The following is a 24809-nucleotide window of genomic DNA, read 5'->3' as shown; positions in this document are numbered from 1 at the left end:
CTCTGCTTTCCCCACAGTGTGACTGACTCCAAGGGAAACCTGGTTGTCCACGAAGTGGCCGCTCGACCCCTGACCCAGGACTTGCTCAAGAGTGGCGTAAGTGCTGCTGCTTTTAACCCGTGAAAGAAAAGTCTTGCAGGGGTAAATGAGGGACGATTTTCAGCGGTAGGAGGGCTGGAAACCCTGGGCAACACACACAAGGTGCTGGAGAGGAATAAATAGTCAACATTTTGGGCCGAGATGCTTCATCAGGAATGGAAAGGAAGGGGGCAGCACCTAGAAAAAGGTGGGGGGAGGGGGAGTGCAAGCTGTCAGCTGATAGGTGAGACCAGGTGAGTGGAAGGGGGAGGAGGGGGATGAACAGAAGTGAATGTAAAATATAACAACACAATACAGGCCCTTTGGCCTACAATATTGTGCCATCCTTTTAACCTACTCTAAGATCAATTTAACTCTTCGCTCCCACAGAACTCTCCATTTTTGTATCATCCAGGTGCCCATTTAAGGGTCTCTTAAATGTCCTTAATGTATCTGCCTCTACCACCATCCCTGGCAGGGTGTTCTACACACCCACCACTCTGTATAAAAAAAAACTTAACTCTGACACCCCCACCCCGTATACTTCCCTCCAATCACCTTAAAAGACAAGAAATTTAGAAAGGGATAAGAATTTAACTTCTGGTAACATGGGGGCCAAATTGAAAAGGGAGATGAATACAGGACTGAAGGGATTCTGGACTGAAGGGAACTGGAGTGATAGGGCAGAGGATGGGGCAGTTGGCATACAAGTGTGTAGTGAGACTGTGAGAAAGGACAGGTTGACTTGTAGTGTAACTTGGGGGAAAAGAGTGATGAATACAGGACTGAAGGTGTTATATTTGAATGAAAACAGTATACGGTATAAGGTAGATGATCTTGTAGTGCAGTTAGAGATTGGCAGATATGTTGTGAGCATCTCTGAGTCGTGGCTGAAAGAAGATCATAGTTGGGAACTTAACATCCAAGGATACACATTGTATTGAAAAGGCAGGCAGTAGGCAGAGGAAGTGGTGTGGCTCTGTGGTAAAAATGACATCAAATCTTTATAAAGAATCTGTTTTTATTTACCGGTGGGTTTTTTTTTCTCTCTCCACAGGTGCTGTGTGACTTTTAGGTCTTTGATTTAATTTCATCTTTTGCTTTTGTATTAGAGCAGACTCTAAATGCAATTTGACCTTTTCTATTTAGGAGTGCTACATTGTAGACCAGGGTGGCATGAAGATCTATGTGTGGAAGGGGAAGAACTCTTCACGGCATGAACGAGAGTCCGCTGTAACCAGAGCAATAGTGAGTATTATTGTGTGTGTGTCTTCGTCTCTCTCTTCCCCTCACTCTTTCTCTTCATTCGCCCCTCTCTCTCCCTCTCACTTTCTCATCTCCCTCTCTCTCTTTCTCCCTCATTCTCTTCCTCCACCACTTTCTCCATCCTTAAAAATGAAGATAGTGGCTAAACTTAAACTAGCTGGTTTTGTGAGATGATATACTGAAGTAGGTTAGTATAATCATCTCACAAAACCAGCTAGTTTAAGTTTAGATTAGATTAGTTTGTCACATGCAGACACAGCTCAGCCCATCACTAACATAGCCTCCCCTCCATAGACGCTAGACCCTATCTACACTTGTCACTGCCTCAGTAAAGCATAATCAAAGACTCTTACTACCCTAGGCATTCATTCTTCTCCCCGCTGCCCCCAACAGACAGAAGATAGAGAAGCCATGAAACACATACAAGAAGTCTCAAGGACAGCTTCTGCTACTGAAGATTTCCCTAGGTGCATTATTGACCTCACGGTCAACCTCTACATTTTCCTGCACTCTTGGGCAGAGCAGTTGTCATACGAAGCCATGATGCATCTAGGCAGGATGCTTTCTGTAGCACATCTATAAAAGTTGTTGAGGATCAACGAGGACATGCCGAATTTCTTTAGGCTCCTGAGGAAGTAGAAGCAGTGGTGCAATGATGTTTTGGCTGGGACAGTCTACTGGTGATGTCCACACCTAGCATGTAATCTCCTAGGATCTCACAACACTATTTTAAAGACCAGATTCAAACTCAGATTCACTTCTTTACCACATGTACATTGAAACATACAGTGAAATGGGTCATTTGTGTTAACAACCAACACACCTGAGGATGTGCTGAGAGATGCCTGCAAGTGTCACCACACATTCCAGCGCCAACACAGCATGCCCACAATGCTCGGCTGAACAACACAAGGAGCAAGAACGACAATGCAACAAAACAGGTTCCGTTCCTCCCTCCCTCTTACGTACCCATGCACCCACCCACCCACCCACCCAGACAGACAGAATCCTAATCCCAGTACTGGTGGGCAGAGTGCTACTTTGGATGTGTTTGGCCCAGCGGCCCCAGTTGCTGTCTCGTGTGAGGGTGCAGTGTCTGGTCCGTGGCTGGACCACGGCAGGTTAGCAGTGATGTTCACTCCTAGGATAAAAAAAACCCGCAGCACTATTTTAAAGACCTGATTCGGATTCATTTACTTATCCCATGCGCAGTGAAATGCATCATTTGTGTTAGTAACCAACACAACGTAGGGATAGGTTGGGGCAGCCCATGAGGTTGCCACACATTCTGGTGCCAACATAGCATGCTCACAATGTTCAGCAGGACAACACAAACAGCAACAAGATCAGCAACAAAACAAGACAACGGCAAGGCAAGCCCAGCCCCTTGTCTACCCTCCCACTCTCCACCCATCCATTCACAGCCACAGGCAGGCCTCCAGTCCCACAACAGGCCACAACATGCCTCTGAGTTCCAGTCCGTGGCCTCAGACTCTCAGATGTTGGGTCTCCAACCTCCATTCCCTGGCCCGGACTTGCAGTCGCAGACTCACAGACGTTGGGACTCTGACTTTCAGACACAATGACCCGGGGGTTTTAACCTTCAGTATTGAAACTGAGGGCAGACTGGCCATGGAACTTTGAACTCTAGGCCTTAATCTGGATTCACAAGGACTTCTGACCCCAGTCTCACTAACTTGTGTGTTAACTGGTCCTTGTACCTCCTGTCCCCACAGACATCTGACCCTAGGACTTACCAACTTTGGGGAGAATCATCAGCCTTCATCCTTGATGCCTGGTGACCCCAGCCCCTGATCATATCGGTTATTTATCCCTCATTGACATTCAAACATGAGGATTTGGCTATCTATTGAATACTGACACGCCTAGATAGAGTGTACCTGGAGAGGATGTTTCCTACAGTGGGAGTGTCTAGGACCAGAGAGAACAGCCTCAGAAAACAAGGACATCCCTTTAGAACAGAGAAGAGGAGGGCTTTCTTCAGCCAGATTGTGGTGAATCTGTGGAATTTATTGTCACGGATGGCTGTGGAGGCCCAGTCACTGGGTATATTTGAAGTGGAGGTTGATATGCTCTTGGTTAGCAGAGGCATCAAAAGTTATAGAGAGGAGGCTGGAGGATGGGGTTGAGTGGGATAATAGCCCAGCCATCATCAAAGGACAAGTATTATTCTGCTCCTATGTCTTATGGTCTTATAGAGAGAGGGGGTGGAAGGTCTTATAAAGGAAGGGGGTGGAAGTGCTAACTAGAATGGTTGATCAGATTAACTGCCTGGGGAAAGAAATTTTTAAGCTAGCATGGAGATTTTGCTTTAATAGCCCTATAGTGCTTTCCAGAAGGGAGCTTTTGGAAAAGGCATTTTGCAGGGTGGGTAGTGTCTGATGCTATGGTCTTATGGTCTTATGGTTACTACCGCCTTGTTTTGGGAGCCTGCTATGCACAAGTTGAGAGCTGTGAATTCCAGTATGGCCCCAGTGACCATTCTTCCTTGAGATGTCCTGTGCTAATGAAAGACACAGTGGGGATGTCTCCCTCTCAGTCCCATCATACTATTTTGTTCTGCAGGGCTTCATTAAAGCCAAGGGCTACGATGCACATGTGAATATCGAGGTGGAGAACGAGGGTGCAGAGTCCGCTCTGTTCAAACAGCTCTTTCAGAAGTGGATGGTGAAGTACCAGACTGTCGGCCTGGGCAAAACCCACAGTGTTGGTAAAATCGGTACGTGAATGTCTCTCGGTGTGGGAGGGGGAAGGGCAGATGTTTTGATAAGAGTAACTCCACCAGCTGATGGGAACAGAAGATTTGTCCTGGGACCAGCGCGTAAGGCCCGTCACAGAGAAGGCGCAAAGGTACCTCTACTTTCTTAGAAGTTTGCATAGATTCAGAATGTCACCAAAAACTTTGAAAAACTTCTATAGATGTACAGCGGAGACTATCCTAATTCAGTGGTCCCCAACCACCGGGCCATGAGGAAACAATATGATTTGGCGATATGAAATGATGAGTCAGCTGCACCTTTCCTCATTCCCTGTCACGCCCACTATTGGAACTTGAACACACGCAAGGTCATTACCCAGGCGAGGTCATTACCCACACGTTATCCATGTCAGCACAGGAAGAAGATCAACTCCTCGAGCTTGCAAATGACAGTGGGCTGAAAAGTATGTTTGACATAACATCTTTGCTGGCATTCTGGATCAAAGTCAAGGCTGAATATCTTGAGGTAGCCACGAAAGCACTGAAAACGTTGCTTCCATTTCCAACATCTTATCGCTGCGAAGCGGAGTTTTCTGCAATGAATCCAACGAAAACGAAATTGCGGAATAGACTGGACATAAGGAACCCCCTTCGAGTATCGCTGTCTCTCATCACCCCTCGATAGGACCGTGTTGTTGCAGGGAAACAAGCATTCAGCCCAGGGCTCCCACTGATTCAGTGATATTGGTGTGTTGCAATGATTTTATATGTTCATACGGAGAAAATATGCGGTGTGTGTTTAATATTAAATTTGTTAGATAAACCCTTTTAGAAACAAAATTGAGTGTATTAGCCACTTATAAGTGACTTAGTCGACTTATCACCTATATTCCGGTCGTGATTAACACCCCCCATCCCACCGGTCGGCCGGTCCACAAGAATATCGTCAATATCAAATCGGTCCGCGGTGCAAAAAAGGTTGGGGACCCCTGTCCTAATTGGTTGCATCACAGTCTGGTATAGAAACACAAGTGCCCTTGAACAGAAACGTCTACAGAAATTGGTGCATAAAGCCCAGTCCATCACAGGAAAAGCCCTCTACTCTGTCTACAATGGGCGCTGCCACAGGAAAGCAGCATCTATCATCAAGGACACCCACCGTCCAGGCTATGCTCTCTTCTCGCTACTATCGTCAGGCAGGAGGTGCAGGAGCCTACGGTCTTACACCACCAGGTTCAGGAGCAGTTATTACCCTAAAACCATCAGGCTTCTGAACCAACATGGACAACTTTACTCACCTCAACACTGAATTGATTCCACACCCTACAGACTCACTTCCGAGGACTCAGCAACTCAGGTTTTCAATATTATTTATTTATTTTTTATTTGCAAAATTCTACCTACATACAGGTAGAGACTAAAGAGCAGGACTCCATAGATAAGGACAAGAAAGAGGTGGTTGCAGGAGGCAGAGGAGCAGCTATGAGATTGCTTCGAGTTGGTGGACTGGGCCATGTCCAAGAACTCATCAGAGGATCTGAACGAATATGCTACAGTTGTCACAGACATTATAAAAACAGTCGTAGATGTGTGTGTCCCCACAACATGTTTCAAAAACTCTTCCACAACCTGAAGCCTGGGTTGAACCAAGAGATCAGCAATCTACTAAGGGCCAGATCAGCGGCGTTTTGATCTGGCAACCAAGTAAAATACGAAAAGGGCCAGATATGACTTCCAGAAAGCCATCTCATATGCGAAGTAGCAATTCCAGACCAAACTTGAATCACTGAAGGATGCTCAGCTGCTGGCAGGGCTTGAATGCTTTCACCACGTACAAAGGAAACCAGGTGACATAGATGACAAGGTATTGCTCCCAGATGAGCTCAATGCTGTTTCTGCTCAGTTTGACCATCAGAATATGGAGGCACCTTCATAAACTCCCACAGCTCCTGGGAGTGTCTGATGCTGTTGTGACAGTTTCCTCATGAGGGTGAACCCACAGATAGCATCTGGCCCAGATGGGTACCTGGCTAGATTCTAAAGACTTGTGCTGATCAGCTGGCTGGAGTGTTCACCAATACCTTTAACCTCTTGATTTGGCAGTCTGAGGCACCCACCTGCTTCAAGCAGGCTTCAGTTGTACCAGTGCCTAAGAAGAACATGGTAACCTGCCTCAACGGCTATCTTCCAGTAGCACTTACATCCATAGTGATGAAGTGCTTTGAGAGTTTGGTGATGAAACATATCAACTCCTGCCTGAGGAGTGACCTGGATCCACTCTGATTGCTTACCGGCTCAACAAGTCAATGGCAGATGGCACTTCATTGGCTCTTCACTCAACCTGGAACATCTGGACAGTGAAGATGCATACATCTGGATGCTCTTCATTGACTACAGCTTGTATTCAATATCATCATCCTCCCAAAACTAATCAATAAGTTCCAAGACCTCGTCCTCAATATCTCCTTGTGCAATTAGATCCTCAGTTTTCTCACTTTCAGACCCCCATCAGTTCAGATTGGTAGCAAAATCTCCCCCACAATCACCATCAGCACAGGTGCACCACAAGGCTGTGTGCTTAGCTCTCTGCTCTACTGGCTTTTTCTCATGACTGTGAGGCTAAGCAGGGCTCCAATGCCATATTTAAGTTTGCTGATGACACCACTGTCATTGGCTGAATCAAAGATGGTGATGAATCAGCAAAAAAGAGAGAGATTGAAAATCTGGCTAAGTTGTGCCACAACAACAACCTCTCACTCAATGTCAGCAAGACCAAGAAGCTGCTTATTGACTGCAGGAGGAGGAAACCAGAGGTCCGTGAGCCAGTCCTCATCAGGATATCAGAGGTGGAGAGGGAGGGTTAGCAACTTTACGTTCCTTGGTGTTATCATTTCAAAGGATCTGTCCTGGGCCCAGCACGTTGTAATTGCCATTACAAAGAAGGCAAGACAGCACCTTTACTTCCTTAGAAGTTTGCAACGGTTCGGCATGTCATCTAAAACTTTGACAAACTTCTATAGGTGCGTGATGGAGAGTATTGTGACTGGTTGCGTTACGGCCTTCATCAAAGTCCAGGAATAGAAAAACCTTCATAAGGTAGTGCATACAGCCCAGTCCATTTGGGGTAATGGCCTCCCCACCATTGCGCACATCTACATGGAGCACTGTCGCAAGAAAGCAGCAGCATCCCTGATCAAGGACCCCCACCATCTAGGCCTTGCTCTCTTCTCACTGCTGCCATCAGGAAGGAGGTACAGGAGCATCAGGACCCACACCACCAGGCTCAGGAACAGTTATTACCCCTCAACCATCAGGCTCTTGAATCTTAAGGTTGTATATGGTGACATATATGTACTTTGATAATAAATTTACTTTGAACTTTGAATGTTGAACATATAGTACATACTTTGATTATAATTTACTTTGATTTTAATGTAACCCTTATTCTCTCCTGTCATTTCCTCAGCCAAAGTGGAGCAGCTGAAATTTGACGCAACCTTGATGCACGCCAATCCTGAGGTGGCAGCTCATGAGATGATGGTGGACGATGGCTCTGGGGAAGTTGAGGTATTGTTCATCTGTGGCATGATCTCCTTCAAGATTTTAAGTCTCCCACTCTGGTCCATACTCGTTCCCTTATTCCTCCCAATCGCTCATTGCCTCTAGACCCATGACAATTCTGCTTTCTAGAGTAACACGCACAAAATGCTGAAGGAACTCAGTAGATCAGGCAGCATCTATGGAAAGGAATAAATAGTCAACATTTTGGACTGAGATCCTTCATCAGAGCAGTTCATCTCTGCTCTCCATCCCACTCTCATCTATACCACTGTTACCCGATGTAGATTCAGTCATAGAAACATAGAAACAGTCATACAGCATAGAAACAGGCCCTTCAGTCCATCTAGTCCATGCTGAACCATCCCATTGACCTGCACCTGAACCATAACTCTTCCTACTCCCCCCATCAATGTAACTATCCTGATGAAGGGCCTCAACCTGAAACAACAACTGTTTATTCTCCTCCATAGATGCTGCCTGATGTGCTGAGTTTCTCCAGCATTTTGTGTGTGTTGCTATTTATCCTACACTGCTATTGTTTATCTTGTTCTATGTCACTGCACTGTGCAACGATTTGATCTGTATGAAAAGTATGCAAGACAGGCATTTCACTGTACCTCAGTACACATGATAGTATCAAATCAATTCACATTCCAATTTCCAGGTTTATAATGTCATTCTTCAACCAATGGGAATAAACCTGCCTATCCAAGCTCTCCTTATAACCACAGTCCCTCTCCACCCCAGGCAATGAGCTGATGAGTCTCTTCTGTGCTCTTTCTGCCACATCACATCCTTTCGTTGATATACTGTCCTCTGCTTGCCTTGCAGGAGTGGCATGTGGAGGACCAAGAACTGGTGCCGGTTGAGAAGAGATGGCATGGATTCCTTTACAGCAGGGAGTGTTACCTGATCCTGTACACTTACCAAGTCAACAACAAAAACCACTACATCCTGTACATCTGGCAGGTTTGTGTACTCCTTACCACCCTCTTCACCAAGGGCAACAGGGAGAGGTGACGTTTGAGGCAGCTCAACACTCATATTTGACTCCTAATGAAGTCTTGCCCATCACAGGCACAACCCTCCCCATCATCTCGTTTTTTTAAATTCAATTGTTCTTTAAGTTCTTAGGGATGGTTTTGTGGACAGAGAGGGAGTTAGGAATCAGGATGGGGTTTGAGAGACACTGGCGTGGTGAGTCAGAGGTCAGATTAAGGTTTAGGGACCGGGATGTGGAGGAATTAGAAGTCAATGCTCCATTCCACATTCAAAGGCCAGCAACGAGGATGGTTGATAAAGGAGATCTGGAATCGAGGCCTCTGCTCCGTACTTGAAAGGCCAGCAATGTGGTCCTGGAGATGAAGGGCATCCATAGTTGTCAGGCCGTCCCAGGTCAGTGCATGTTCTTGTAAGCAGGAGGCATGAAGGCCGGTCAGTTGTCGCACCTGGAGTTCAGTGTGCTGTGTGCTGTTGGTAATGTCTTTTGCACCTTGGACCCAGAGGAAGGATGTTTCATTTAGCTATACTCACGTATAATTGAATGATAATTAAACTTGAACTTGAGAATCCACTACTTGCTGCAGCTTCTCACATTTCTACACATTCAAATTTCCATTCAAACCATGGTGGGACCAGTCAGGGTACTATTTCTCCAAGTTTGTAAGAGTGTTCAATGACAAGCTGAACCTCATTAACCTTATAAGGAAGTAAAGATGCTGGTGGCCTTCCTTGTGATTGCATCTACAGTACGTGCTGGGCGCAGGAGAGGCCATCTGATATATTAATACTCAGGAATTTAAAGCTACTGAGTCTTTCTACCATCAAACCCCTAGTGTAGATGGGTGCATGTTCACCTTCTTTCCCCTTCCTGAAGTCAGCAATCAGTTCTTTATATTGACTGAGGGGTGTTGTTGAGGCACAATTCAACCAGTGTCCTATCTCGATCCAGTAAGCTGACCCATTGCCAGATGGACTTTCCCCTGATTTTGTCTTCATCTTTGCTCTGAGATCTTATTTTTACAGGTCCTGATGAAGGATCTTGGCCCAAAACATTGACTGCATATTCCTCTCCATAGCTGCTGTCTGACTTGCTAAGTTCCTCCAGCATTTTGTGTGTGTAACCTACATTTGCAGTCTTTCTTTCCCTCTCTGATCAGAATCAGAGTCAGATCTGAGGGACTGTGAGTCACTCATAGGCTGGAGTCGAGAGGTCGGGGACCTGAGAAGGGTGGAGTGGGAATATGTATAAATTAAGAGCCACTGGTTTAATCTTAGGCACAACAGTTTTGGGATGGTGCATTAGCGTAGCACCATTACAGCGCCAGTGATCCAGTTCAATTCCACTGCTGTCTGATAGGAGTTTATACATTCTCCTCATGGCTGCAATGGTTTCCCCCCACGTTCTGAAGGCTAATTGGCCAGTGTGGGCTCGTAGGGCCTGAAGGGCTTATTACCCTGCTGTACCTCAAAATTTAAAAAAAGATTCCAGAAGATAAATGGGTTGGTAGATTAATATAGCAATGAATTCCACAGATTCACCACCCTCTGGCTAAAGAAATTCCTCTTCGTTTCTGTTCTGAAACAACATTCTTCTTTTCTGAGCCCTCTAGTTCTCGAATCTCCCACTATTGTAAACATCCTCTCCATGTCCACTCTATCAAGGCCTTTCAATATTCAGTAGGTTTCAATGAGTGCCCCCTCATTCATTTAAATTCCAGTGAGTACAGACCCAGAGCCATCAAACACTCCTCATGCATTTACCCCTCTATTCCAGGGATCATTCTCCAATGCCAAACTTTCTTAGAAAAGGGGCCTGAAGCTGTCTGAATACTCCCAAGTGCTGTCTGACTAACACCCTTTAAAGCCTCAGCATTGCATTCTGTATTCTAATTCTCCTGAAATGTTGCCCTCCTTACCACTGACTCAACCTGCAAGCAATGACCAGTGTGCGCAAAAATCTTGTGCTGTGCAATTTTTTTGCCCAGTGGCAACAACATGTGCGCACTGAATAATTTCTTCAATAAACACAGTATAAATAAGCCAGTTCTAAAATCTGCAGACAAATCATTGCAAACCTCATGTTGTTCACACCACCCGCACCAGACACTGGAAAGGGAAATGTGATTGTGTACGATCGCGAAATGTACTTAACAAGCCAATGAGGTACAGGGTGACAACCTTTCGTGAGGAGTTTAAATTCCCTTGTGTGCTAGTAGCAAAAGATGTGTGCACGCGCATATGTGCACACCTTAGCAGGAACATTGCCTGCAAGTTAACCTTTAGGGAATCATGCCCTTTCTTCTAAACTCCAGTGTGTACTGGCCAGAGCCATCCAAAGAGACTGAACTGAAAGAAGATGTGAAATGGTTATCTAACTTTATTTAAATATGATCTAACAGCAGGGTGTTGTTGGAGTTGTAAAAGCCATTTTAACCAATATTTTTTATTCTTATTTCAGGGCAAACATGCAAGTCAAGGAGATATCACTGCCTCGGCCTTTCTGGCTGTCTTTATTGACCAACAGTACAATGGTGAGGTTGTACAGGTCCGAGTAACCATGGGCAAAGAACCGAAACACTTGATGGCCATCTTCAAGGGGAAACTTGTTGTCTTTGAGGTAATGTTGTAAAGCTGGCTGGAAGGGAAGCGGCTGAAGGTGAATGGTCTATGCTGTCGTTCTAGTAAATTTAGTGCTGGCATTGGAGAGGGTCCAGAGGAGGAGCACAAGAACTATCCCAGAAATGAAAGGGTTAATGTAAGAGGAGATTTTGATGGCTCTGGGTCTGTACTTACTGGCATTTCGAAGAATGGGGGGGGGAGATCTCATTGAAACAGCGAATATTGAAAGGCCTAGGTAGAGTGGTTGTGGAGAGATGTTCCCCATAGTGAGGCAGTCCAGCTCTAGAGGGTATAACTTCAGAATAGAAGGACATCTGTTTGGAACAGAGATGAGGAGGAATTTCTTTAGCCTGAGGGTGGTGAGTCTGTGGAGTTCATTGCCACCAACGGCTGTGGAGGCCAAGTCATCCTGTATATTTAAAGCAAAGGTTGATGGGTTCTCGATTAGTCAAGGTGTTAAAGTTTACAGGGAGAAGGCAGGAGAATGGGGTTGAGAGGGATGATAATTCAGCGATGATGGAATGGGGGAGAAAATGTGATAGGCTGAATAGTCTAATTATATTTCTACATCTTATGGTCTTATTGGGATTTGGCCACAGTGCAACCCAAACCGACCTACTGATGCTTTGCATTCCAATGGATCGGAGGGGCCTCTTTACACGGAGGATGGTAGGTATATGGATGAGCTGCTAGAGGTAGTTGTGGGGGCAGGTGTAATAACAATACTGAAAAGACTCTTTGACATGTACATGAATAGGAAAAGTTATAAAGATAAAGGCCAAGCATAGGCAAATGAGACTGATGAATGGTCTTGGCCTAAAGCGCTGACTCTATTTCTCTCTATAGATGCTTTATTCCTCCCTGACCTGCTGAGTTCCACAAGCATTTTGTGTTCTTTGCAAATTTGGTTTAATTCAGATGGGTATCTTGGCCCATTAGACCATAGGACATTGGAGCAGAATTAGGCCTTTTGGCCCATCAGGTCTACTCCATCATTATATCATGGCTGATTTATTATCCCCCCCCTCAATCCCATTCTCCTGCCTTCTCCCCGTAAACTTTGACACCCTTACTAATCAAGAACTTATCAACCTCTGCTTTAAATATACCTAACGACTTGCCCTCCAGAAGCACCCATGGCAATGAATTCCACAGATTCACCACCTCTGGCTAAAGAAATTTCTTCTCATCTCTGTTCTAAAGGGACATCCCTCTATTCTGAGGCTGTGACCTCTGGTCCTAGGCTCCCACATTATAGGAAACGTCCTCTCTATGTCCACTCTATCTAGAACTTTCAAAATTAGATAGATCCCTTTCTCATCCTTCGAAAGCTCAACAAGTACAGGGCAGAGCCGTCAAACGTTCCTCATATGTTAACCCTTGCGATGTGGATCAGCTGGGCCAATGCCTGATTCTTTGCTGTGTTACTCTATCTGAACCAGAATTATGGTGGACGGTGACAGTCTTTTTTCCAGGGTAGGGGAGACCAAATCTAGGGGACATAGTTTTAGGATGAGGGGTGATAGGGACCAAAGGGAGATGCGGTGAGTATATGGAATGAACTGCCAGGAAAAATAGTCTCGTAGAAGTACTTGGATGACACAAGGAGAGTTGGGGCTTAGAGGAATATGGGCCAAAGGCAAGAAATCGAGACCAGCTGGGTCAGAGCCACGATCAGCATGGACACATTGGGCTGAGGGGCTTTTATCCCTACTCTTTTGCTCTATGATTCTGCAAACATTCCGGACTATCCAATCCAAACATTCCAGTATTTTCCTTCTATTACCAAACTTCAGCTCCTCCAAATTCCTACAATGTGCAAGTCCCTCCATTCACGTTCAGATTTGTTTTATTTATCACGCGTATATCGAAACATGCAGTGCAATGCGTTGTTTGGGAGTGCAGGCAGTAAGTGTCACCAGGCTTCTGACACCAACACACGAGGGGTGATTGATAAGTTCGTGGCCTAAGGTAGAAGGAGTCAATTTTAGAAAACCTGGCACATTTATTTTTCAACCTAGTCCCCTCCTACATGTACACACTTAGTCCAGCGGTCGTGGAGCATACGGATCCCTTCTTTGTAGAAGTGGTCCACAGCAGGGGTGATTGATAAGGTTGTGGTCTAAGGTAGAAGGAGATGAGTTATTAACTTCAAACTTTCTGCATTTTCACTCAAAGAGTTGAACTGCATGTGCATGTAACGAGAGCATCTTGGACCTCCAGGTGGTCCACAGCAGGGGTGATTGATAAGTTCATGGCCTAAGGTAGAAGGAGATGAGTTATACAGCTCTCGTTACATGCACATGCAGTTCAACTCTTTGAGTGAAAATGCAGAAAGTTTGAAGATTCTCCTCATCTCCTTCTACCTTAGGCCACAAACTTATCAATCACCCCTGCTGTGGACCACTTCTGGAGGTCCAAGACACCGACTTCTACAAAGAAGGGATCCGTATGCTCCGCGACCGCTGGACTAAGTGTGTACATGTAGGAAAAATAAATGCATTAGGTTTTCTAAAATTGACTCCTCCTACGTTAGGCCACAAACTTATCAATCACCCCTCGTAACATGCCCACTACTCACTAACTCTAACCTGTATGTCTTTGGGAGGAAACCTACAGAGTCACGGGGAGAGTGTACAAACTCCTTGCAGGATAGAGGTGGGAAATGAACCCTGATCAGTGGCACTGGAAGCATGGCAACACTTCCAGGCTGCTCCAATGCATCCTTGAACTGATCCTCGCTCAGGGGTTGCCGAGAGTGTGGAATGAGCTGCCAGCGGAAATGGTGGATGTGGGAAGTTTGGATAGGTAGTACATAGACAGAAGGGGTGTGGAGGGCTATGGTCCCATTGTGGGTAGCTGGGACCAGGCATAATAATGGTTTAGCATGGACTAGATGGGCTGAAAGGCCTGCTTTTGTGCTGTAGTGCTCTTGGACTCTAAGATAATTAGAGCTATAGAGTCCATGCTTGACCATTTAAACTGTTCACTCCCATCGACCTGCACTGGGACCACAGCCCTCCATACCCCTACCATCCACATACCTATCCAAACTTCTCTTACATGTTGAAATCAAGCTTGCAAGCAGCACCTGCACTGGCAGCTCATTCCACACTCTCACCACCCTCTGAGCGGAGAGGTTTCCCCTCATTTTCCCCTTAAACCTTTCACCTTTCACCCTTAACCCATGACCTCTAGTTGTAGTCCCACCCAACCTCAGAGGAAAAAGCCTACTTGTATTTACCCTATTTATACCCATCACAATTTTGTATACCTCTATCAATTGCCCCTCAATCTTCTACGCTCCAAGGAATAAAGTCATAACCTATTTGATCTTTCCTTATGAATCAGGTCCTCCAGCCCCAATCAGATTAGGCCTCACCAACACCTTACACAACTTCAACGTAACATCCCAACTCCTGTACTCAATACATTGATTTATGAAGACCAATTGTGCCAAAAGCCTTCCTTATGACCCCATCTACCTGTGACACCACTTTCAATGAATTATGGACCAGAATTCCCAGATCCCTTTGTTCTACCACACTCTTCAGTGCCCTACCATTCAGCGTGTAAGACCTACCCTGGTTGGACCTACCAAAGAGCAACAGCTTGCACTTGTCTGCATTAAATTCCAGCTGCCATTTTTCAGCCCATTTTTCCAGCAGGTCCAGATCACACTGAAAGCTCTGATTGTGATATGAGGGGGTGCTGGTAGGAGTGGACCCAAATGCAAGACACAGACACTGAAGTACTAGGAACAGGACAGGACTAGAGACTAGAGTTAGGGACGTGACTGGATGCAGATTAGGAGCTGGGACAAGAACACAGACTTGGGCTAGGACATTGGCTAGGCAAGCGGGACCAACTAGGAGCCTGGGCTTGGACTCCAAGCCAGAGACCGGACAAGGACCCAGAACCTGGGTCTTGACTTGGGCCCTGGAACTAGGTGAGGACATGACGTGGCTACAGGACTTGACGTGGCTTGGGTTCCTCGAGGCGAGGACATGACGAGGTTTGGGTTCTTCGAGGCGAGGACATGACGAGACTTGGGTTTGGACTCCGAGCCAGAGATTGGACAAGACCCAGAACCTGGGTCTTGACTCGGGCTCGAACTTCGGAATGAGGCGAAGACATGATGTGGTCTTGGGAGACAGGACTAGGCGAGGCTACAGGACAGAACGAGAGATTCCTGGGCAGGACGAGGCGGCACATGGACAGGACGAGAACACGAAGCCTTGACTTGGTACTCAGGAACAGCCGAGCCTTGGACTTGGGACAACAGGATGCAGAACACAGAGCCTTGGTCTTGGGGACGACAGGAACACAGAGCCTTGGTCTGGAGCATGGGATCACAGAGCCTTGGACTTGAGAGACAGAAACACAGGGACATGGAACAGAGAGCCGGGACCCCTCTTTGGGAACGGGACTAGGGCCGGGACTCGTACATGGAACACAGAGCCAGGACCACTCCTCGGGAACAGGACATAGGGCCAGGACTCATACACAGAGCACTGAGAGACAGATCTCCACTCAAGGTAGTGGCAAACGGCCAGACCTACCTAGCGAAGGCGTGGACACAGAGATGGTTCCCAAAAGGTAGCGGCAAATGGCCAGACCTACCTAGCAAAGGTGTGGACACAGAGACAGATCCAAACAATGAAAGGCAGTTCCTTATCTAGACACAGAAAGGCTCCAGTCTCGCTCTGGTGGTAGAACTTGACAAGGTTGCAGGCAAGGCTCCAGACACAGGTTGCGGGCAAAGCTCCAGAAGGAAGAGGAAGGGAAGGGAACAGTCCAGCCTCAGGGTAACAGCAAAGATAGCCTGGCTTACCCAACAGAGGCAAGGACAGGAAAGGACAGATCCAACCACAGGGTAACAACAAAGACAGCCTGACTTACCCCACAGAGGCAAGGACAGGATACTGCCAAGACAAACCAGCAACCACACTCGAAACCAGGGCCACTTATATTCCCAGCCTCAAGACGAGCATCAGGTGCTTATGATTAAGCCCAACTGTAACAAGGGACAGCCGTAAGACCCGTAGTTCACAGTCCACAGACCGGACCACGAACCGGAACGTGGACTTCACGGACCGGGCCATAACACTTATAGTCTTCTCACTGTCCACTACACCCGGAATCTGTGTGTCATCTGCAATTTTGCTGATCCAGTTAACCATATTATCATCCATATAATTGATATAGATGACATACAGCAATGGATTTGGCAGTGATCTCCGCAGCACTCCAGTCGTCACAAGCCTCCAGTCAGAGGGGCAGCCATCTATTACCACTCTCTGGCTTCTCTCACAAAGCTAATGCCTAATCCAATTTAATTCCTCATCTTGAATGACGAGCAACTGACTTTTCTTGACCAACCTCCCATGCGGGACCTTGTCAAATGCCTTGCTGAAGTCCAAGTAGACAACATCTACTGCCTTGCCTCAATTTTCCTGGTAACTTCTTTGAAAAACTCTATAAGTTCGTTTAGATATGGCCTACCACGTACAAAGCCATGCTGACTATCCCTAATCAGTCCATATCTATCCAAATACTCATTATCTGGTCCCTTAGAATACCTTCCAATAACTTTCTAACTACCAATATTGGGCTCACCTAATTCTTGGTTTATTTTTAGAGCCTTTTGTAAACAACGGAACAACACTAGCTATCATCCAATCCTCCAGTACTTCATCTGTCGCTAAAAATGATTTAAATATCTTTGCCAGGGCCCCTGCGATTCCTGCACTTGCCTCCCACAGGGTCTGAGGGAACGCTTTGTCAGGCCCTAGGGATTTGTCCACCCTAATTTGCCTCAAGGCAGCAAACATCTCCTCCTCTGTAATCTGTGTCCATGAAGTTGATGCTGCTTTGCCTCACTTCTGTAGACTCTGTGTGCATCTCCCAAATAAATATAGATGCAAAAAATCTATTTAAGATCTCCCCTGTCTCTTTGGGCTCCATGCATAGATTACCATTCTGATCTTCAAGGGGACCAATTTTGACCCTTGCATCCCTTTGCTCTTAACATATCTGTAGAATCCTTTAGGACTTTACTTCAACTTGTCTTATGGGCCAACTTTGTGCCTTCTTTTAGCCCTCCTGACTTCTTTCTTAAGTGTTCACTTGCATTTCTTGTACTCCTCAAGTACCTCATTAGTTTCTACCTGGCTATACCTGCTAAGCACCTCCTTTTATTTTCTTAACCAGGGCCTCAATATCACTTGAAAACCAAGGTTCCTTGAACCTGTTATCTTTACTTTTTATTTTGACAGACACATACAAGCTTTGACTCTCAAAATTTCATTTTTGAAGGCCTCTCATTTGCCAAGTACACCTTTGCCAGAAAGCAGCCTGTCCCAATCTACGCTTGCCTAATCCTTTATAATACTAGGAGAAACTGGCCTTTTTCCTGTTTAGAATCTCAACCTGTGGACCAGACATACCTTTTTCCATATTTACTTAGAAATTATTGGCATTATGATCACGAGATGCAAAGTGTTCCCCTACACAAACTTCTGTCACCTGCCCTGCCTCATTCCCTAATAGCAGATCAAGTATCGTGCACTCTCTTGTTAGGACTTTTATGTACTGATTAAGAAAACTTTCCTGAACACGTTTGACAAGCTCTATCCCACCTAGTCTTTTTACAATATGGGAACCCCAGTCAATAGGTGGAAAGTTAATATCACCTACTATATCTTCTGCCAAGTCCCACCTACTCACTCCCGGACCATATCCTTCCAAACCCCTCCAGTTGAAACTTCTTTTAAATGTTACGTTGGACCAGATCCACCATTTCTACTGGCAGCTCATTCCACACTTGCATCACTCTCTGCGAGAAGAAGTTTCCCTCAGATTCCCCTTAATCATTTCACCATTCACCCTAAGCCTATGGTCTCTAATTCTAGTCTCAACCTGAAGGGAAAGAGCCTGCTTGCATTTACCGTATCTATGCCCTTTGTAATCTTGTATACCTCTACCATTTTTCCTCATTCTCCAGGGAATAAAGCATTAACCTATACAACCTTTCCCGATAACTCATGTCCTCAAGTCTCAGCAACATCCTTGCAAATTTCCTCTGTATTCTTTCAATCTAATTGATATCTTTCCGGTAGTAGGTGACCGGAAATGCACACAGCACTCCAAATTAGGCTTCACCAATCTCTTGTACAACTTCTGTTCGACATAACATCGACTTGGACTCCTCAAGGTCACGGGTCAAGGAATCAGTGATCAACTTTATGCATTTATATGTATTAGGAGTTGCTGTGGTGTGTTGGTCAACAAAAAACAACATTCAACAATTATAAAGAATTATATAAAAATGGAGGTTCAAGAACAGATATGGAATAAAATGTGCATCTTGTATGACTTCATTTCAGTACAGACATCATGAGCTGAAGGGCCTCATCCTGTGCTGTACTGATCTATGCTCTATGTTCTGTTTTACAGGGAAGCAGTTCAAGGACTGAGGATTATGAGACAGAGGACCAAGGCAGTCTCTTCCAGGTTTCTGGCAAGAACGAGTACAGCACTAAAGCATTTGAGGTCCCAGTACGCTCCTCCTCCCTCAACTCCAATGATGTCTTTCTGCTCAAGACCAATAGCCATTGCTACCTCTGGTATGGGAAGGTAAGGACCAGTTCAATTCTTTGGGGTCCCTATAATGAATCATCTTCTTGCCTTGAATCTCCAGAAAACAGCCTTAACCCAATACAACTACATTGAGTTGTCAAGATGGTGTTGAACATTTGGTGAATTTATTGGTTGTTTGAATCCATTGAATTATAAACCAGAAACACGAGAGATCTAGGAATCCAGAGTAGCTCTCACAAGACCTGATGAAAGGTCTCAGTCAGAACATTGACTATTCCCCTCCATAGATGTTGCCTGACCTGCAGAGTTCCTCTGACATTTTGTGTTAGTTATAACTAGATCCAGATTCAAATTTATTTATTATATGTACATCAGAAGCTACAGTGAAATGGGTCATTTGCATTAATATCCAGCCTAAGGATGTGCTAGGGTCAGCTTGCGTCACCACACAAATTGGTGCCAACGTTGACTGCAAGCCCACAATACTTGGCAAAACAACACAGAGCACAACAGGCGTCAAAACAACAATAGCAAAACAAGCCCCTTTCTCCCTCCCATCCACGCACAGTCTTCCAAATTCAGGACAGACCTCCAGCATCCTGTCTCCAGTCTTCAGCCATTGGGCTTTCTGGACTACCAACCAACCTTCGGGCTCTGATCTTCAGTATCAACCCCCAGACTAGCCAATGATATGACCCCAAAACCTGGCTTGAATTCCAGACCTTGTGCTTACTCCTGCCTCCTGCTCACATAGAATCCTCCTCACTGGCCTTCGAGCGTGAAGTGAAGGTCTAAAATATGGATGTCCTTTTTCACCAGCCCATGTCACTGGCCTTTACTACAGGGCAGCACTGTAGCATACGAGTCAGCATGGTAGCGTTGTGCTTAGCGTAATGCTGTTACAGTGCTAGCAATCAGTGATTGGGGTTGAATTCCCACTGCTGTCTGTAAGGAGTTTGTATGTTCTCCCCATGACCACGCAGGTTTCCAAGCATGTTCCAAAGACCTGTGGATTAGTGTTAGTTATGGGCATACAATATTGGTGCAGAAAGCATAGGCATACTTGCAGGCTGTCACCAGTACAATCGTCAGTGATTTGATTTGACCCAAGTGACACATTTCACTGTGTTTTTCAATGAAAATGTGACTAATAAAGCTAATCTTTGAACTTTTTGAGTGATGAGGGCATTTCTCCTTAGAAGAACAGAGGACGAGAGGTGACTTGATAGTGGTGTATAAGATTTTCAGAGATAGACAGAGACATTTTCCCAGGGTGGAAATTGCCAGTACCAGAGGATATTTGTTTAGGCTAAGTGGAAGAAAGTTTAGGGGGGGATATCAGAGGTAGCTTTTTCCCCCACAGGAGAGTGGTAAGTGTCTGGGATACACTGCCAATTTTGGTGGTGGTGATTAAAGTTTTAATTGTCACGTGTACGTCAGAACATACAGTGAAATGTGTTGTTTGCATCATATGAAACTGGCAAGGATTGTGCTGGACAGTCTGCAAGTGTCACCACGCTTCCAGCATCAGCATAGCATGCTCACAACTCATTAACCCTTTGGACTGTGGGGGGAAGCCAGAGGACCCAGCGAAAACCCCCATGGTCACGGTAAGAAAGTACAAACTCCTTACAGACTGTGGCAGGAATCGAACCCCCGACCTCCCGCTGAAACCGTGGTGGTGCACTAAGTACTACGTTACCATGCCACCCAGTAGAGGCGGATACTATAGGGACTTTTAAAACACTTTTAGACAGCCACATGGATGTAGGCAAAGTGAAAGATTATGGGCTGTGTAGGAGGGAAGAGTCAGTTTGATCATGGAGTTAGGTTTATATTGGTCAGCACAACATTGTGGATGTGGAACATTGTGCTGAGCTGTTCTATGTTTCTATTTGCTTCCATTCTCTACAGTTTACTTTGCAGAGGGAAAGACTCTTCATTCTCTGTTCTCACGGCACATTCTTGGTCTCCTCATTGTATGGGTAATCTTTACAATGAGTCTGGATCAATACTGTGTAATCAGGATTTCTCCTTAGCACAGGAGTCAGTGCTAAGATAAATAATACTGCTGTTGAGGAGAAAACATACCTTAACTGATCGAGCCCAAGGTGAGGGAAAAATTTGACTTGCTGACAAACAGCCTTGGCCCTGAGATGTAGAGTCTACAGCACAGAAATATGCCCTTCCACCCTTCAGAAGACATAGGAACAGAACTGGGCTATTTGCTCCTTCATTCAATTATGACTAATTTATTATCTTCTCTCAATCCCATTCTCCTGCTTTCTCCCTGTAACCTTTGATGCCCTAGCTAATTCTCTTTGCAGCCAGCACAAACAGCTATTTTATACCCAGAGAGAAAAGGGAAATTCTATTCTAATATAGATAATAATAATCCAATTAGAAAGTACTTGGTCAATACTGCTGTGAAACGGTAACCAATGAGAAAAACACATACTCACTTAATGCAGAGCTTCCACAGCTTTCCAGAATTATACTTTGTATAAACACTATTAAACTGTTAATATTAAACTTATGCATACTGTAGCCACCAAAATCATAGTAAGCACTTACTTATGCATAAGTAATTATATAAAATACAAGCAGACAATTAATTATTGAAATCTAAAGAAAAGTATAATTAAACATTCAAATTCAACAACCCTCCTTTTGATTCTAAATCACATGAGGGGAATTCTTCTTCCCTTCTGCCATCCGATTCCTAAATGGACATTGAAGCTTTGAACACCAACTCACTTTTTTAATATACAGTATTTCTGCTTTTGCACATTTTAAAAAATCTATTCAATCTATGTAATTGATTTACTTGTTTATTTATTATTATGTTTTTATTTTTTTTCTCTCTCTCCTAGTTTATGTATTGCATTGAACTGCTGCTGCTAAGCTAACAGATTTCATGTCACATGCCGGTGATAATAAACCTGATTCTGATGTTTAAAATTATTGCATCTGGAAATTCAGAGGCAGGAAAACTTGTGATGCCTACATTACATATGAAATAATCAAAAAAACTACTTAGGTTATGAAGTATCAGGGTACTGTATATATGCATAAGATTCCATCACGGTTGGGCAGATTAGTCGGCACACACTCAAGTTTGAACTATTCTGTTAATGATTGCTTTTAAACAGGTAAAAAATATGTAAATTATGATAAGGCCTATTAGTATAAATAATATGACTCGCAATATTGAACAACCTCAGCTTCTGAGTCTTGAATGAATCCAATCAAAGAAATCCCCTCTATCAGATTGATGTATTTTAGCTGCTTCTTTACGAGTATGATCAGTCAAATTAGTCATGTCTTTAGATTCAATAGGCATGTAAATACGACAATCTTGTCCATAACTGCACATGCACCCCCAACAGCTAAGAGAAGGTCTAATGCCATATGATTTTGAAGAACCATCTTACACATGGCAACCATTTCTGTTGCTACTTTTCCCAAGGTTTCAGAAGTGTCATTGCCTACTCTTTCAAAGGGTGCAGCAACATTTTAATCTCTTTTGCACAGTACTGTATGCATAGCTAGGGCGCCTAAGACTTTTGTAGAGTACTGTAGTAATTTTATGTATTGCATTGTACTGCTGCCACAAAATAAACAAATTTCATGACATATGTGAACAAGAATATGTGACATAAACCTGACTCTGATATGGGTCTCCATTGTGGACTGAGGCTTTATGGATGAACCTGAGGAATAAGAAAGGTGTGGCCACGTTAATGAGGCTATAGTACAGACCACCCAACAGTCTGTGGGATTTAGGGGAACAATTTGCAGAGAGGTTGCAGACTGTTGCAAGAAACATAAGGCTGTGATAATAGGTGATTTTAACTTTCCACATATCGACATATTCCCATATCGTAAAAGGACTAGATGGGATAGAGTTTGTCAAATATGTTCAGAAAAGTTTCCTTATTCAGTACAGAATGTGTAATACTTGATCTCTTATTATGGAATGAGACAGGGCAAGTGACAGAAGTTTGTGCAGGGGAATGTTTGCATCTAGTGATCATAATGCCATTAGTTTCAAAATATGGAAAAAGATAGGTCTGGTCCTCGGGCTGGGTTTATAAATTGGAGAAAGGCCAATTTTGATGGTATCAGAAAGGATCTGGCTAAGTGGGAAGCCTTTAAAAGTGAACAGGGTGACCAGGGATGGGAGCTCAACGTTCAGGGATATTCAATATTCAGGAGGGATAGACATGAAGGAAGGGGAGGTGGGGTGGCATTGCTGGTTAAAGAAGAGATTAACGCAATAGAAAGGAAGGACATAAGCCGGGAAGATGTGGAATCGATATGGGTAGAGCTGCGTAACACTAAGGGGCAGAAGACGCTGGTGGGAGTTGTGTACAGGCCACCTAACAGTAGTAGTGAGGTCAGAGATGGTATTAAACAGGAAATTAGAAATGTGTGCAATAAAGGAACAGCAGTTATAATGGGTGACTTCAATCTACATGTAGATTGGGTGAACCAAATTGGTAAAGGTGCTGAGGAAGAGGATTTCTTGGAATGTATGCGGGATGGTTTTTTGAACCAACATGTCGAGGAACCAACTAGAGAGCAGGCTATTCTGGACTGGGTTTTGAGCAATGAGGAAGGGTTAATTAGCAATCTTGTCGTGAGAGGCCCCTTGGGTAAGAGTGACCATAATATGGTGGAATTCTTCATTAAGATGGAGAGTGACATAGTTAATTCAGAAACAAAGGTTCTGAACTTAAAGAGGGGTAACTTTGAAGGTATGAGACGTGAATTAGCTAAGATAGACTGGCAAATGACACTTAAAGGATTGACGGTGGATATGCAATGGCAAGCATTTAAAGGTTGCATGGATGAACTACAACAATTGTTCATCCCAGTTTGGCAAAAGAATAAATCAAGGAAGGTAGTGCACCCGTGGCTGACAAGAGAAATTAGGGATAGTATCAATTCCAAAGAAGAAGCATACAAATTAGCCAGAGAAAGTGGCTCACCTGAGGACTGGGAGAAATTCAGAGTTCAGCAGAGGAGGACAAAGGGCTTAATTAGGAAGGGGAAAAAAGATTATGAGAGAAAACTGGCAGGGAACATAAAAACGGACTGTAAAAGCTTTTATAAATATGTAAAAAGGAAAGGACTGGTAAAGACAAATGTAGGTCCCCTGCAGACAGAAACAGGTGAATTGATTATGGGGAGCAAGGACATGGCAGACCAATTGAATAATTACTTTGGTTCTGTCTTCACTAAGGAGGACATAAATAATCTTCCAGAAATAGTAGGGGACAAAGGGTCCAGTGAGATGGAGGAACTGAGCGAAATACATGTTAGTAGGGAAGTGGTGTTAGGTAAACCGAAGGGATTGAAGGTAGATAAATCCCCAGGGCCAGATGGTCTGCATCCTAGAGTGCTTAAGGAAGTAGCCCAAGAAATAGTGGATGCATTAGTGATAATTTTTCAAAATTCGTTAGATTCTGGACTAGTTCCTGAGGATTGGAGGGTGGCTAATGTAACTCCACTTTTTAAAAAAGGAGGGAGAGAGAAACCGGGGAATTATAGACCGGTTAGCCTAACGCCGGTGGTGGGGAAACTGCTGGAGTCAGTTATCAAGGATGTGATAACAGCACATTTGGAAAGCAGTGAAATCATCGGACAAAGTCAGCATGGATTTGTGAAAGGAAAATCATGTCTGACGAATCTCATAGAATTTTTTGAGGATGTAACTAGTAGAGTGGATAGGGGAGAACCAGTGGATGTGGTATATTTGGATTTTCAAAAGGCTTTTGACAAGGTCCCACACAGGAGATTAGTATGCAAACTTAAAGCACACGGTATTGGGGGTAAGGTATTGGTGTGGGTGGAGAATTGGTTAGCAGACAGGAAGCAAAGAGTGGGAATAAACGGGACCTTTTCAGAATGGCAGGCGGTGACTAGTGGGGTACCGCAAGGCTCAGTGCTGGGACCC

The 24809-nt window shown here is 44.6% G+C and overlaps 1 protein-coding gene across 2 annotated transcripts in view; it reads left to right on the top strand.

Annotated features, from left to right (window-relative positions):
• LOC140199273 (villin-1-like) overlaps positions 1-24809 on the top strand; it is a 101844-nt gene that overhangs the window by 33129 nt on the left and 43906 nt on the right. For both annotated transcript variants that reach the window (XM_072261048.1, XM_072261049.1), the window contains exons 8-14: positions 18-96; positions 1228-1326; positions 3931-4084; positions 7530-7630; positions 8456-8593; positions 11085-11243; positions 18704-18883. In XM_072261048.1, the coding sequence (XP_072117149.1) occupies positions 18-96; positions 1228-1326; positions 3931-4084; positions 7530-7630; positions 8456-8593; positions 11085-11243; positions 18704-18883 (910 nt within the window). The remainder of the gene's footprint in view (positions 1-17; positions 97-1227; positions 1327-3930; positions 4085-7529; positions 7631-8455; positions 8594-11084; positions 11244-18703; positions 18884-24809) is intronic.

This window comes from Mobula birostris, chromosome 6, assembly GCF_030028105.1.
Source record: "Mobula birostris isolate sMobBir1 chromosome 6, sMobBir1.hap1, whole genome shotgun sequence".
NCBI lineage: Eukaryota > Metazoa > Chordata > Chondrichthyes > Myliobatiformes > Myliobatidae > Mobula > Mobula birostris.
Note: the sequence above shows the minus strand (reverse complement) of the source record. Positions and strands in the feature narration are given on the sequence as shown.